The sequence below is a fragment of the Furipterus horrens genome, unplaced genomic scaffold (genome assembly GCF_987537825.1).
Source record: "Furipterus horrens unplaced genomic scaffold, mFurHor1.1.pri manual_scaffold_17, whole genome shotgun sequence".
Taxonomy (NCBI): Eukaryota; Metazoa; Chordata; class Mammalia; order Chiroptera; family Furipteridae; genus Furipterus; species Furipterus horrens.
In genome coordinates this window covers 57,823,936-57,839,108 of record NW_028327187.1, presented here as the reverse complement: position 1 = coordinate 57,839,108, position 15,173 = coordinate 57,823,936, and the positions used below count along the sequence as shown (strand labels likewise).

At 47.9% G+C, this 15,173-nt stretch overlaps 1 protein-coding gene across 5 annotated transcripts; it reads left to right on the top strand.

The window, feature by feature from the left end:
* Positions 1-327: 327 nt before the first annotated feature.
* Positions 328-5,652, top strand: LOC149991073 (G protein-coupled receptor-associated sorting protein 2-like). Of its 5 annotated transcripts, XM_090265081.1 has the most exons (5): positions 328-647; positions 1,017-1,104; positions 1,359-1,448; positions 1,664-1,732; positions 2,429-5,652. In XM_090265081.1, exon 5 carries the CDS (start codon positions 2,755-2,757, stop codon positions 5,314-5,316), a length of 2,562 nt encoding a protein of 853 aa, XP_090121207.1. In that variant the 5' UTR covers positions 328-647; positions 1,017-1,104; positions 1,359-1,448; positions 1,664-1,732; positions 2,429-2,754; the 3' UTR covers positions 5,317-5,652. The 5 variants fall into 5 exon arrangements, with proteins under 5 accessions (XP_090121207.1, XP_090121209.1, XP_090121206.1 ...); XM_090265083.1 differs by lacking the exon at positions 1,359-1,448; XM_090265080.1 differs by having other exon boundaries at positions 1,359-1,732.
* Positions 5,653-15,173: the final 9,521 nt, after the last annotated feature.

The window sequence follows — 15,173 nt, the reverse complement described above, 5'->3', positions numbered from 1 at the left end:
AGAGAAGGGTAGAGGGAGACAGAGCAGTCTAGAGATTCACATTCACAAGGGGCTGTTTGTATCCATCCGCTGCTGCCTCCAGCGCAGCCGCTTCCCACCTCCCGATCAGGCCCCCAGGCACCTGGCCCTCCTCCTGCTGGCTCCATAGATTGTAGTGTCGGGAAGTTAGGGTGGTCGCCAGGTAGAGGCCAAGTTGGTCCACAGAGGAAGGCTGGGGCTCCTCCCGGCCTCGGTCCCGGCCCCGCCCCCCCTCCGGGTAGGAACTACGGTGGGCTGGGAGGGGTCGTGAACCCTTTCCTGCTGTATCCCTCCGCCCCTCTTCCCGACACCCTCGCTGCCAGCCGTTTGTGCCGCATCCTGCGCAGCCCCTACCTGTTTTGGTGCAGCGGTGCTGGTTGCGGGGGCGGACTGGATGCCTCTTTGGAATTCTGAGCGCAGGGAAAGCTGTGGGATCCAGAGTGAGGAGCTCTGAGAGGAGGGGAGACGACCACCGGGGGCCTGAGCCTGCAAAGGCAAGTGGGGGTGTGGTGGGGGCGCGGGGGTGCCCCCCCCTTCTCCACCAACTTACAGCCTCTGCCCAGGCCCTGGCAGCCTGGCGAGGAGGAGGCGACTCGACCCAGCCGGTAGGAGCCGGTCCCAGAAGAGAGGTGCGCAGCGCGGGGGACCCTGACGAGGAGGCGGCAGCAACTAGCGCGGGCCGGGCCCAGGGCGCTGGGGTGGCGGGAGAGGCTTCCCGTGGGTCCTGCAAAGGCGAACCACGCCGGCTACTCCCGAGACAGTTTTCCTGGCGCCTGTGCCCCGCCTTCGACGGTGTCTGTGCTGGGAGAGGGCTGTGAGGGAGGCTGCTGCGGGAGAAATGGCGGACCTGGAGCTGGGCTGGAAGCGGTTCAGGGGTAGGGGGCGTTGGCTACCCCAGCTTCTGATTCTGGAAGGTGGCTTGTTGGGCGCCGCGCCCTGGGTGCTCTCCCTTCCAACAGGCACCTCGCTGATGCCCAAATCTCCTGTCTGCGCAGTAGGTCTGACTATTTCAGGCGGCAGGGTTGCATCTGTAGAGGCGCGGCTTGAGAAAAAGCTGGAGCAGGAAAAGAGCGTGGATTTCTGTAGGTGTGTGGGGCTGAGGATTGGTGGGCAGCAACCATTAACTGGAGACCCAAATTGGGGGGTGGGGGTGACTGAGACCATAACACGTCAAACATCCAGAAATAAATCTTAAGATTTCCGTTTGTACCAGCTTCTTGGCACTTCCTTGATTTCTTCCCTTAACGCCAACCAAAATTGGGGGCAGGAAAAGATGGGTTCAGAGGCGGGGATGAGACAGATTCATAATTACAAGCACCACTGCACAACCTGTTTTCTAGAATATGCGGGCGGGCGCCCTTCCCCCAAGTTGTGTTGCACAAGGCAAACGGATGTGGTGCACCTAGTGGTGAATCCTCAGAATTGGAGAAGTGAGCAATGGGAAGATTGTGACGTCAAGAAAAGATGTCGTTATCTGGAATCCTGACACAGAGGGCCTTAATTAAACGAGAATATTCAACCAAGAGGACTCAAAATGTTGAAAGACAAATAACATATGGACTCCCATAATTGGTGTTGGTCTGTCCATTAAGTGCTCAGTTGCTACTATGGCCTCCTGACTTTCTTCTTGTCTGTTTGTCCATAGGCTTACTTTAAGTCTGGTCACTTTCTGCAAGGAAGGAAAGGAGAAAGAGACTGGCTTAATTCTCTGCAGGTTGGTGAAAAGAGGAACAATGCAGGGGCCAGTTACAAAGTAAGATCATGGCAGGTCTTTGTGATCTCCCTCCTGTTCTGCCAGATTTACACACTGCCCTATCCTCCCTTATCCATTTATTGCAAATGGTATTAGAAATATATGTGTAGGTCTAAATTGGACTGTGAATAGGAGCAGACCTGAGATCAGGAACCAGGAGACAGGAAACTAGGAAAATTTGACCGTTGAACAGAAAGAGATGTTTGCACCAAGGGTCAGAGTATCTGCCTGTCAACTAAGCACTCAGATTCTATTTTCTCCTCTATGTTTTACTTATCCACAGGATGGCCTGCTGTCTGCTATAGGGCTTAATACAACTGGAATAAAGCAAGGGGGAGATATTGAACCACATCAGAGCAGGTTGGTATGGGAGTGGGCACAAATTAGGGTGAGGTAGTGGAGACTAACATAGGTACAAGAGTGATTAATATCTAGTTTGGGGGCTCCTTGGCCCCATTACCAACATACTTTTCCACCAACCTACACCTGCTTTGTGGCAGGCCAAGTGTGTGGCAGCTCTGGGCAGATGAGGGTAACATATTTTCTAATAGCTCAACAGCCCTACCAAGAATTCAAGGTCCAATGTCTGTGTGGGTCTCTGCCTGGAGTGACACAATTGGAAGAGACTCAAATCCCTGTGCTGTTTTCTCTCCTTAGATCCACCTCTAGTGGCAGCTCTGGTGGTGTTGCAGTTGCTGTTGACCACCACCCTCAAGAGATCTACACCCATCTGGGAACCATTCATCCTCCTTCAGCTTGGTTGTGCCTCTTCTGCATTCTGTCTGTAATATTGGCTGAGGCTGGTCTTGGGAAGGAGGCTTATTAACTACTGGACTGGTGATTGACTCTGACTCTTATTTCTGACTACATTGTCTGAATCATTGAAAGATAAGAGTGTGAAGATACAGAACTGTGACACATCTGTGGTAGAGACTAAGACTGTGTTACTGGTATTTAACTGTGTCTTTTCTGTAACTGGTACTATGACTGGGACTGAGATTGAACCTGGTGCCCAGGCCAAACCTGGAAAGAAAGCTGGAGAAGAGGCTGGGGGTGGGCCTGAGAGAGAGAATGATGTCCCGATGGTGGTTAGACCCAAGGTTAGAACTCAGGCCCAGGCAGTGCCTGGGGCAAGGCCCAAAACTGAGACCAAGGCTGTGAATGGGGCAAGGCCCAAAAATGAGTCCCAGACAATGGCTGGGGCAAGACCTGAAACTGATTTCCAAGTAATGGCTGGCGCAAGGCCCAAAACTGAGTCAAAGGCTATGAATGGGGCAAGGCCCAAAACTGAACCCCAAGCAATGGCTAGAACAAGACCCAAAACTGAGGCCAGGGCAAAAGGTGGGGCATGTCTTAAAACTGAGGCCAAGGCAATCCCTGGGGCAAGGCCCAAGGATGAAGCCCAGGTGTGGGCCCAGACTGAGTTTGGGGCTGAGGCAATGTCCCAAACAGAGAGTGTGCCCCAGACCAATGCAGCAGCCTGGCCACTGGTCAGTACTGAGTCTGGGTCAGTTGCTAAACCTATGGCCCTGTCTGTGGATAGGGAACTGGTAAATATGGAGGCTGAGACCTTTCCTGGCTCCCAGGTTCAGTCAGGAATTCAATCCTGGTTTGGATCAGGGGATGAGGCTAATACAGGGTCTTGGTGTTATCCCAGGCCCAGGGCCAGAGAGGAAGTCTCTAATGAATCTGGATTCTGGTCAGCAGATGAGACCTCTACTATTTCTTCTCTTTGGGTTGGAGAAGAGGCCAGTGTCAGATCCTGGCCCAGGGAGGAGGCCAATACCAGGTCTAGGCACAGAGCTAAACATCAGCCTAACCCCAGGTCTAGGCCCAGATCCAAGCAAGATACCTATATTGATTCTTGGTCTGGGTCTGAGGAGGAGTCTAGCAATCCATTTTGTTTGTGGCCTGGAGAAACTACCAGTAACTTGTTCAGACCCAGAGTCAGGGATGAGGCAAATATTAGGTCCAAGCTCAGGACAAAGAGAGAGGACTTTTTTGAATCTGAGTCTGAAGATGAGTACTATAAGGAGTACTGGTTTTTGGCTGGAGAAGACACCAATAGTAGATTCAGCCCCAGAGATAAGGCAGAACCTAATACTGACTTGAAGCCCAAGGCCCAGAAAGATGTTAATAACAGTGATAGAGTCAAACAAGACCCCAGGTTTGAGGAGGATATCATCATTGGGTCCTGGTTTTGGGCAGAGAAAGAGGCTAGTGTTGAGGCTGGGGCTTCAGCCATCCATGAGTCCACCCCAGGGGCTGAGGACGGGGCCATTGGTGGATCCTTGTTCTGGACAGAGGAAGAATCCAGTTTGGGGGCTGTGGCAAGGGAAGAGACCAGGCAGGAGTCTGAAGAAGAGGCCATATTTGGGCCCTGGTTCTGGGACAGGGATGAGGCCTGCTTTGACCTAAATCCCAATCCTGTGTACAGGGCTAGTTCCAGGTTCAGAGATTCAGCTGAGGAGGAAATTAAGGTGTCATCCAGGCCCCAAACCTGGGAAGAGGTCACAGTTGAATTCAAACCTGGTCCTTGTCATAGGATTGGCTTCCCATCCCCAAGCTCCTTTAGAATTCCTGAAGAAGCATCCTCTGCATTCGTTGAAATGTTTGAGGGACAGCCCAGGAATGCAGAACATACCTCAGAAGGTGAAGATGAGGCCAATCAGCCTGACCCTCAATTCACATTTCAGTATGAACCATCCTACCGGTCAGTCAGGGAAATTCGGGAGCATCTTAGGACCAGGGAGAGTGCACAGTCTGAGAGTTGGTCCTGCAGCTGTATACAATGTGAGCTTAAAATCGGTTCTGGAGAGTTTGAGGAACTCCTCCTGTTAATGGAAAAAGTTCGAGATCCTTTTATTCAGGAAATATCTAAAATTGCAATGGGTATGAGAAGTGCTTCTCAATTTACCCGAGATTTCATTCGGGATTCAGGTGTTGTCTCACTTATTGAAACCTTGCTTAATTATCCCTCCTCCCGAGTTCGGACACGGTTTTTGGAAAATATGATTCTCATGGCTCCACCTTATCCAAATCTAAACATGATTGAGACATTCATATGTCAAGTGTGTGAGGAAACCCTTGCACGAACTGTGGATTCCCCTGAGCAGCTGCTTGGATTAAGGCTACTTAGGCACCTCACTATGACTACTGACTATCACACACTGGTTGCCAATTTTATATCTGGGTTTCTCACCCTATTGGTCACAGGAGATGCAACAACGAAGTTTTACATTCTGAAAATGCTATTGAACTTGTCTGAAAATCCAATGGTGGCAAAAACGTTGTTCAGTGCCAAAGCTCTATCAATATTTGTGGGTCTCTTTAACTTGGAAGAGTCGCATGATAATATTCAAATTGTTATTAAAATGTTTCGGAATATCAGTAATATTATAAGAAATGGAACACTGGCCTTAATTGATGATGATTTCAGTCTTGAGCCGCTTATTTCTGCATTCCACGAATTTGAGAGCTTGGCTAAGGAACTACAAGCCCAAATAGATAATCAAAAAGATCCTGATGGGGGAAAACCAAACTAATATGATTAACCACCTGTTTGTGATCAGCTTTATGTTCCCAAAGAGCCCTGAGTAGTACTTTGGTTTTCAGTTTGGTTTTACGTCGTAACTTATATTTTTAATGCTGGTGTTAACTTTGTCCAGTCCTTGGCTTCAGCTGGATCATTTTGTGGATGCCAAATGAATATTAGAGCCAAAAACATATTTGTTCATATTTGTCTTGCCCAGATTGCAGTATTTTTCAGTGTTGAGCGTCCAATGAACTGAGTTGCCTATGTAAGCTACCCTGCTATTTGTTGTTTAAACATATGGTTCTCTATTTGAATCTGTTTTCAATAAAGTTCTGTGTGAAAGTTGGCAGAACTGACCCTTCTTCAGTTTAAAATCCAGGTGCAGATACATTGTGCACACTTCCAAACAGATAATTAGAAGTATGACAAGCATACCCTGAGAGAGACTCTGGGTCCCTTGGAGTGGATGAAGAAACTACTCAGACATTCTCCATCTGAGGAAGAAAGGGAGGGGGTTTTCTCTAGTGGAAAATTGCCCCCATTTCTTTATTAGCCAGGGTTTTTATCCACTTTCCACATGTGGAAGTAATTAAGGAAAATATGCAGCACTTCCCTAAATGGTAGGGAGTGAAAGGGAAGTGCAGATCAATACAGGGTTGAAACATCCAGGTATTTTACACAAGGTCAAAAGCACTTCCTCTTACTTAATTGTTCTGTTCTTCACATTTTACTGACAAGGATTTGAGGCTTTACAGAGAAAAACAGAGCAGGTTTCCTTTTCCTTAAAAGCCACTTTGGATTTCTGTTCTATCTTTAAAATCCCCCAGAGGGTGGGATTCAGAGCAGGCCTGGGAGACAACCTGCCGGCTAAGGGCCCAGCTTGGGGTGGCTCCACACAGCGGTCAGAGTCTCTTAAACCAAGCCTGTCTGCTTCCCACATCTCCCCATGTCTGTCCCCAACAATATCCCTCATTGGAAAACTCCATTTCTGAAGCTTAAGGAGATTACTGTGAGCTGTGGTACTTGAGAAGTGTTTCAGAGAAGAAGTACCCACTTAAATAGGTCACTGAAGGGTAGGATAAGACAAACCATTAGGTAATTCTTGGAAGTGAGCACCGGTGGTATGAAGAAAAGTGTATAATTGGAAAATCTGTTTTAGTATCCTGGATATATCCTGTCTTGCCTGGAATAGGTGGGACAAGTTTATTGAGGGATGCAGTTGGAATGAAGCCAGTTTGGAGAGCTAAGTTGGCCAAATCTGCACATTTTACAACCCAAGGTGCAGGTGTTGCTTCAGTGCCACTGAAAGAATGAAACAGTAGGATAGCACACCAATTAAATGGAGTCAAGGTTAAGTTGTTTTTTCTTTTATCCCAGTCCAAGGCAAGTATTAAGGAAATACTGTGCATCTATTAAAAATGTATTTGTTGGCATGAAATGACACTGATGCTTTTATGTCTGGTGAGAAGAATACAATCATCTATGGAAAAATTGATCCCACTTTAAAATTTGTGAGTAAACAACTATGCAATTGCAATATGACTTTTTAAGAAACGTCATATATTCCATAGTCTGGAATAAAATCTACAATGCAAAAGAAGTTTCAGAGACAAACATCAGAGAAACAGAAATAAGATGGATTTTTTTCCTTTTAATATTCTAATGCCTTAAGTTATAGGTAGACATGTTGGGAAAGATAGTTATATAAATGAATAAACTATATGTGTTGGAATTTTTAGACATAAAATCGCTTAGAAAAGTTGGAAAGAAAAGTGGACTCCCATGAGATTTAAGAAACACTTTTTAAATGAAATGCTTTAAAGAAAAATCATCAAGGATGCTAAGTTTATATTAGTCTCTTAATTATACAAAGATTGCAACTTTTTTACAGGACTTTTATATTCAAAAGAACATTTCCTTTTGGAGTGACAACAAAGTTCTGGAACTAGATCGTGGTGATGGTAGCACAACTTTGTGAATGTACTTAATGCCACTGAATTGTTCACTTAAAAATGATTTTATGTTGCCCTGGCTGGTGTGGGTCAGTGGACTGATTGCCGGCCTGTGTAATGAAAGGTCGCCAGTTCAATTCCCAGTCAGGGCACATCCTTGGGTGGCAACCCAGGTCCCTGGTTGAGGGTGTGTGAGAGGCAACCAATCGATGTTTCTCTTTCTCTCTCCATTTCCCTCTCTGAAAATAAATGAAACCTTTAAAAAATGACTTTGTTATGTGTGTTTTACACAATAATAAGTAAAAAAAAGTTCATACTATACCTTCAGATAGAAATTGCAGAAATTAGGGATTGAATTGGTTTGGAGAAGGAATCCAGATTTGTGAGAAATATGTTTTATTATTTTTAGTTATGGTGGAAATGTTATTTGTTTTGTCGGAGGGCGCTGTTAATTTCTGAAAAGGTTAAATTATGACTTAGAAATTAGAAATGAACATGTGAAAGATTTTTCAACACAACGAAGAACTAAGAGTGTGTAAATGTTTGAAGGAGATGTGTGTGTACAATAAAATAAAAATATAGTTATTAAATTTCATACATACATAGAAAATAAATTAGGATAACATTCACTGGGTTAAATACAAAACTGGATAATTAGGGCAATAAGTTGTAGCTATTGATGTTATGTTTCACTGGACATAATTTCCATATCTATTGGGAAAAATATCTGTAGCTTAACACCAGCCTCTCAGAGTGGGAAACTTGCTCAATCAATAGAAAGTGAAACACAGCCCTGCACTGAAATAATACCCAGTAACCTATGTTGTCTTTATTCAAGGTTTGTGTAATTTTTCTGACAGTGCAACATGCTTTTTTTCCCCATTCTAATATGTAAGGTTTATGGCAGCAATTTTCAACCTTTTTCATCTCATGGTACACATAAACTAATTACTAAAATTCTGCAGCACACCAAAAGTATATTTTTTGTTTGCCTTCACAAACCATAAGTGTCAACAGGAATCACCCTGGTGGTGGAAACTGGAGTTTGAATGTTTATTTTGCCTAGCAGTATTTTTCAGGACAGATCCTGTGTGTGTTTTAACACATCACCACGAATTTTAGAAAGAATATGCAAAGTCACTTAGTCTCCAAACTCCTCATCCAGTATTCCTCGTCAGCCCTGGGTTCCCATAGAGCAAGGCCCAGGCCTTGGGCTGGAAGCTTTGGCTCCAAGACCAGCCTTCCTTCAGCTGTCTTCACCATGATCACGAGCTTCAGGTTCTGCTAGAAAGCAACTCAGCCCCACAGGTGGAAAATTCTGCTGTTTCGTGCTGCAAGGCTGTGGCCAAACGCGCGGACTGCATGGTCACGTGTGAGCAGACAGTGGGTCATGTGGGCTGACGTGGATTACGTGACCTCGCTCGCCCTTAAGCTAGCCCAGAGGTGTAAGCCACGAAAGAGGGATGAAAAGAGATGTTGATACGGGAAGGATATACACCTGACGATAGACAGACTGCTGCGGAATGAATGGTAGGATGTTACGGTGGGTGGGTGGGTGGCTGTCTAGCTGTGCGGTACTAGCCTGAAAAGTCTCAGGTGACTGGAATTACAGCATTTGTTCATAGAGGAAACAGTCTTTAAGGCAATCACGAGCGTCTTAGCCAGTGTAAGAATGGTGTCACTCAGAGAACCATGACGAGGCAGTGAGCAGAAGAAAATAACTTTATTTGAGGGAATTAGCAAGCAGGGAGGAAGCCGTGCCGCGAATGGTCCAACTCTGGGGTCCTAGGGAAGGAGGGGCTGTTTTATAGGGGGAAGAAAAACTATTGAATTCGGTCGTTACCTTGCAGCTGTGAGTCTAGGGCTCATCAAGGCCAAATGGAGCTCGGGTTTGATGTACCCCACTATCATAGGAAACTCTCAGACAGTTGCAGGTGGGTGGGGGAAGGGGAGATGGCATGGGAACTAAGGCTGTCATTCTAGCCTTTTTGTTTTAATAAAAAGAGGTGAGGGGTGAGGTGCGTTTTTTTGGGGGGTGTGGCAGAGACCAGTTGGGAGAGGGGTCATCGAATCTCTGTTCTTCTATAACGACTTCCTGCTAAGTTAGGGGCGATGAGAGAGGATTGATTGCCAGCTCAGGGGTCATCTCTTGCCACAGGTTGATATCTGAAAGATCTTAATAAGAGTACATTATGGATGGTAGAGGCTATTATGGATTGGACCGTTTTCTGAATAAAGTTAACTAGCAGTTTGAGGAAGCAAGGGCCAAGGCCAAGGAATAATAGGAGAAGCAGTGTGGTTATGCGAGGCATTAGGATCGCTTTGAAGGGAGAGAAGTATGAGAAGAAGGTTTTAAATTAGGATTTTTCGTATGCCTGTTCCCTAGCTTGGGCAATAATATCAATGTGTTTTTTACGTGTGAATGTATGATGTGATAAGTATATTTGGAGTTAGTGTATATAGTGATATGACAATTTTTTGTAAGGATCAAGGCCTACGTTAGGGTAATAAGTTATGCCTGTTGGGAAGAGGTACCAGAGGGCAAGTGTCCCAACTTAATGACAGAGGTGAGGGTAGTGATGGCATATTGTGCTCCTTTTGGGCCAACCCTATAAGAGTTTTTTATCTATAAACGATGATTTTATCTGGGGTAGAGGGGTGTCTTGTATGTTGGGGAAGAGGTGTAGAAAGGAGGAGAGATGTTGAGTGTAGTCGTGGGTATGGGTGTGGGACTGGGGGAGGGGAAGTAATGAGGCAGGGTTGAGGGGGAGAGCTGATTTATGTAGGGAGATTTTGAGGATTTTGAAGTAGCTGGATGTGTAAGAACTGAATCCAGGAAGAGGAGGCTGCAGCGATGGCCTGGTGTGTTAGTAGGCCGGAAATAGTATGAGAGGAGTGGACTGTTACCTGGGCAAAGGGAACTAACTTAAGGGTTTTTTGACTGAGAATTGCTGCTGCTGCTAAGGTGCGGAGGCAGGCTGGCTACCTTAGGAAGGGAAAATCGAGTGGTTTGGAAAAAGACTATAATCCATTGTTCTGGTCTATATTGCTGTGCTAACAGCTCAAGAGCAAAGCTGTTTTTTGCATTGCTGTATAGGAAGAAAGGCTTATTGGCTGAGTGCTATTTTGAGTGTGGTGATAGGTTTAAGGAGGGCTTGAGAGTTTTCTAGGGGTTCAGACAAGTCTCTAGCTTTTGCCTGATATAAAGGTTTGGCTAGGGAGTTAAAATTCGGTATTTAAGTTTTGAAAAGTTGGCGAGGCCTAAAAATGATAGGAGTTCCTGTTTAGTATGGGGCAGAGGGAAGGTAGTTATTAGGTTTTGTCTTTCTGGAGTTAGGTGTTTATGAGTAGGGGTGATGGAGAGTCTGAGATATGTGACCTGAGTCTGAGATAATTGGCCTTTGCCTTGTGACACGTGGTATCTCCAACTGACAAAGTTTAGGATCTGGGCAGTATGGAGATGAGAAAGGTTCTCAGATGGACTACAGAGGAGATCGTCCACGTACTGTAGGAGGACGCTTGGGGAAAGGTTAAGCTGCTGTAAGTCAGCTGCTAGGGCTTGACTGAAGAGGTGGGGACTATTTTAGAACCGTTGAGGCAGGACCGTTTGTGTCAGTTGCTGGGTTATTTTTGTGGTTGGGTCAGGCCAAGTGAAGGTAAAGGGGTCTTGGGAGGCTGGGGAGAGTGGGAAAGTGAAGAAGGTATTTTTGAGGTTTAGGATGGTAAAGTGGGAGGTTTTGAGGTGGGATTATTTGGTGGGGATATGGAGTCAAAATAACTAAGAGGTATAGATGTGTGCAGTTTGGTTAGAATATTGCGTCTGAGAAGTGGGGTTGGGCAGTGCTGCAGTACTAGAAAGGAGTGGATGAATGCCTGATGCCTAATGAGACAGGTTAGGGGAGGGGTATTTAGGGGTTGGGTCGCCTTGCCGTCTATTTTTGTAACTGATATGACAGAGGGAGTTAGGAGCCCTGAAAATTCTAGCAGGACAGAATACGTGGGTCCCATATCAAGGATAAAGGAGATAAGCTTACCTGCCAGCAATGTTTACGATGGGTTTTGCAGCCATGATGGTGAAAGACGTCTTTCAAACCTGGGCCCCGTCAGGCGGTGGGAAGTCCAACAAAGTCTAGAACCATAAAGCTAGCATCCAGATCCACTGCGGGGGTAGGCGGGCTAGTCCCTCGGTTAGGGGCCAATGGACAGTCTACCTTCCAATGACCTGTCTTTTGACAGAAATGGCAGGGACCCAGAGGAGGTAAGCGGGGGTTTGGACAGAGCTTTGCCCAATGTCTCTCCTGACTGCACCGGAAACAGGGGCCCGGTGGCTGCCTGATGGTGGAGGCTTTGCTTTTAGGCTTATTTTAATTTTTTTCCTTGGAGGAATTTTTTAGGGCATTAGCCAGGAAAAGAGAGCGCTTGTATTTCCATTTTCGTGGCTCCTTCTCCCTCTCCTCTTGCTGGTTTTATATATGGAAGGCAATTTATATATGGAAGGATTTTGGGGCTTGTCTGTAATTTTTGGAGCTGTTTTGAATGTTTGGAGCTGATTGATTAATAAAATGGGTGGGTAAGAAGAGGCGTCCCTCAGGCGAAGTGGGACACCGTGTCTATTAACGACCTCACGGAGGGCAGGGTGGAGACTAGAGGGGCGATGCTGATCATATGTTGGGAGGAACTTGGGGAAGGGGAGGCAGGGATGGGCCTCTGGGATTGGCTATGGGGAGGAGAAGGTGGCAGCAGCAAGTGGGGGCAGCCGCAGCGGCAGGGAGGGGCCACCTGGCTGCTTGTGGGATGGGGAGTCCAGGCCCCGGGCCTCTGGCGGTAGGGCCTAACCTTGATTTCCTCAAGCCTAGCGAGTCCAATCTGGCGGCAGTGGTGGCGGCCACTGGGGGCCTAGGAGCCGGGCAGGATGGAGCAGAAGAGGTGGGAGTGCCTAGCGCTTCTGCAGGGCTGGGAGAGGGAAGAAGTGCCCAGAAGGTTGGGGCTGTAGGCCAGCTATAGGGATGTTTTTTTATGATAGGTGAATGAACATGGCGGCCGGGCGGGGCCCTCACAACCGCATTCCAGCGGCCCCCGCAGCAACCGAGGTACCCCGATCGGGCCGCGGCCTAGGCCGCGCGCATGCGTCCTGCTTGCGTGCGTACTGGTGTGGGTGCGTACAAGCTCACCGCAGCTGTGAGGAGTTAGGTGACAGGTTTTGAAGGCTACTGGGAGAGGTTTACTCCGAGGGCTGGGCCCAGATAGTTGGGGGGCCAGCGGCGACTCAGGATGCGAATCAGGCCCTTCCTGTGGATCGTCCTAGCTGCTGCGGGAGCTGGTGTGCACGCGGGCACTCGGGGGCAGAGGCGAAGCCTCGCGCGGGCTTGGGTGCTGCGCCACCGACCCCAGAGATTCTGCACCGGTAGCCGGGGAGGTGCGCGGGGACAGGGGGAAGCAAAGCCGTGCGCCTTAGTTCTCCATTGGCCACCTGGCCGCGGTACGACTGGTACGACTGCAGAGATTTGGCATCGGTGGCCGGGGAGGTGCGTGGTGGGGGGGTGGCGAGGGGAGGCGAAACTGCCTGGCCGCCTTGCTGGTGGGGAGACAGAAGCAGGAGCAGGGGCCGGGGAAGGCGAGCCTGAAGGAGCTCTCAGTTCTGGCGCCAAAGCGCCCGCCAGCCCCTGTGCTGGTCGGGCGGTGCGGGAGCGGTAGTGAAAGCGAAAATGTCTAAATGTAAGAAGCTTTTAGACTAGTGGAAAAAATTTAGCAATAAAGGGCAAATGTAATTAGAGGGGTTTCTCTGAGCAAGAGTTAACAATATTAGCATTAGAAAAGGGGCATTCTGGGAGGACGTTCATTACTAAACGCTGAGAAATGGGAAAATGCAGCCAGGCAGCCCCCTTGGTCCTTGGCTGCACCTAAAACTGCCAGTTTGTGAACAAATGTTTTGGTTATTGTTAAAAATATGTTTTGGCATTTTATTGTGAGTAATTTGTGTGTGTGTAAGGAAGAAGGAGAAGGTGTTAAAGGGGGTGCAGAAGGTCTAGAGGAAGGTGGGGTTTTTTTTTCGGATAAGGAGAATTTGGTGGACAGTGAGCTGTTTGCAGAGGGAGAGTGGTCCGAAGAGTTTAGAAAGCCTGAGCATAGGGAAATTCTTTGACCACCTGTCCAACTGCCAGAGAAAGTTATGGAGGTCTGTGAGAACTCCGAAGTGCCATTTTTGTGGCTACTGACTTTGATTATTTAGAGGATATTGGGGCTACGCGACAGTGCCTTGACTTCTCCACTTAGTTGGAGAGGTGTGAGATTATGGGCTAAACACCCAAGAGGGGTATTTTTGGGTGGGAGGGACTGGCCAATTCCCATGGCGATGGTTACGGTTATCGTGGGTTCTAGAAGGAAGTAGAGGGGAAGGGGGAGTTCAAACCAACATTTCCGGCTCCGCACTCTTGTCAAGACAATTGTCCCCATTTCAACCAGAGTGTGGAGGGCCAAAGTCTGAGAGGAAGGGCGCTGATTTATTCCAGGCGTCCCTGGGATTATCAGGCTCCAGAGAAGGGGTTCCGGACTGACCCCAGGGAATGGTTCCGACTGAGTGCTCAGATTTAGGGTCTGAGTGCCTGGAACGTTCTCAGATTAGACCAGGAAACAGAACCACGGAGAAAATGGAGGCGGAAGAACTCACCTATAAACCCGAGGGCCAATGCTGAGTGGGAGTAAATGGCAGTTGGAGGAGGGGTCAGCAAGCCAGAGAGGAAGCTCGAGCTGTGGACCTATGGAGGTCTGAGCGACTCCAGATCCAAGGATTGGGGCAGGCTCAGGCCGAGTCCGACTCAGGAGTCCTGATTGAGCCAGTGTCCCAATCCCGGATTTTGGCACCATTATTTAAGAATGGTGTTGCACAGAGAACCATGAGGAGGCAGCGAGCAGAAGAAGATAAGTTTACTTGAGGGAATTGGCAAGCAGGGAGGAAGCTGTGCCACGAAGGGTCCGACTCTGGGGCTGTTTTATAGGGGGGAGAAAAAAGAAACTATTGAATTCAGTCGTTATCTTGCAGCTGAGTCTAGGGCTCATCAAGGCTAAATGGAGCTCAGGTAGATGTACCCTACTATCATGGGAAACTCCCAGACAGTTGCAGGTGGGTGGGGGGCAGGAGGTTGGTGTGGGAATCAAGGTTGTCAGCCAGGTCTGTCTTTGTCCAGGAACTCAAGAAGCAGGAAGTCATCCTGCGGGAGGCACACGTGGAGAGAAATGGTGGTTGCTGGAGGAGGATGTGGGTGCAGAGGAGGTAGGTGCAAGGCTTGGAAGGCGTCTACAGGAGGTGGTGGCTGAGACTGGATCCTGGTACAGGAAGTGCCTGGGACTCTCCTGCTCCCCCTGCCTTCTGAACACCCTTCTCCTCCCCCCATGCTGCTGCCCAGTACTGTGTGACTCAGCGTTTCTATGTGTGGGTGGGACTTGGCATCAAGGGAGCTCAGAAAGAGGAAACCGTGAAGTGACAATTCATGAACACACAATTAGTATAATCCTTTGATGCTGGCTCTGGAAAATCAGGTGTGAGGATGGGAACACTGTCCTCCCACGTATTGCCATTCTCTATTTTCTGTGTTTTCCAGAGGATGGGAATTGCTGAGACCAGCTCAAAATTGGGAGGGGGTGGGAGAGAAGGAGGGGGAAAACAGATACCTTATGTTCCAAGGCTCCAGTTGCCTAGAGATGCAAGAGAAGAATGAATCCCAATTGAGCAGCTCTAGGGAAGGGAGTTGGGAGACAGACTCAAGAGGAGGCAACTTAGATGTTGTGGGCCCCTGATAGAGGATTTCTCATTGAGATAATGCCAAGTTTCTCAACTCCCTAGAGAATCTCTGGATCTCAGCCCCAGGCAGCAGGTTCTTCCCATCTGGGAATACAAAAGTTGTTACTCCATCTGAGG

Coding starts and splice junctions, on each gene's coding strand:
- LOC149991073 (XM_090265083.1), top strand. CDS start 2,755: ATGACTGGGACTGAGATTGAACCTGGTGCCCAGGCCAAACCTGGAAAG.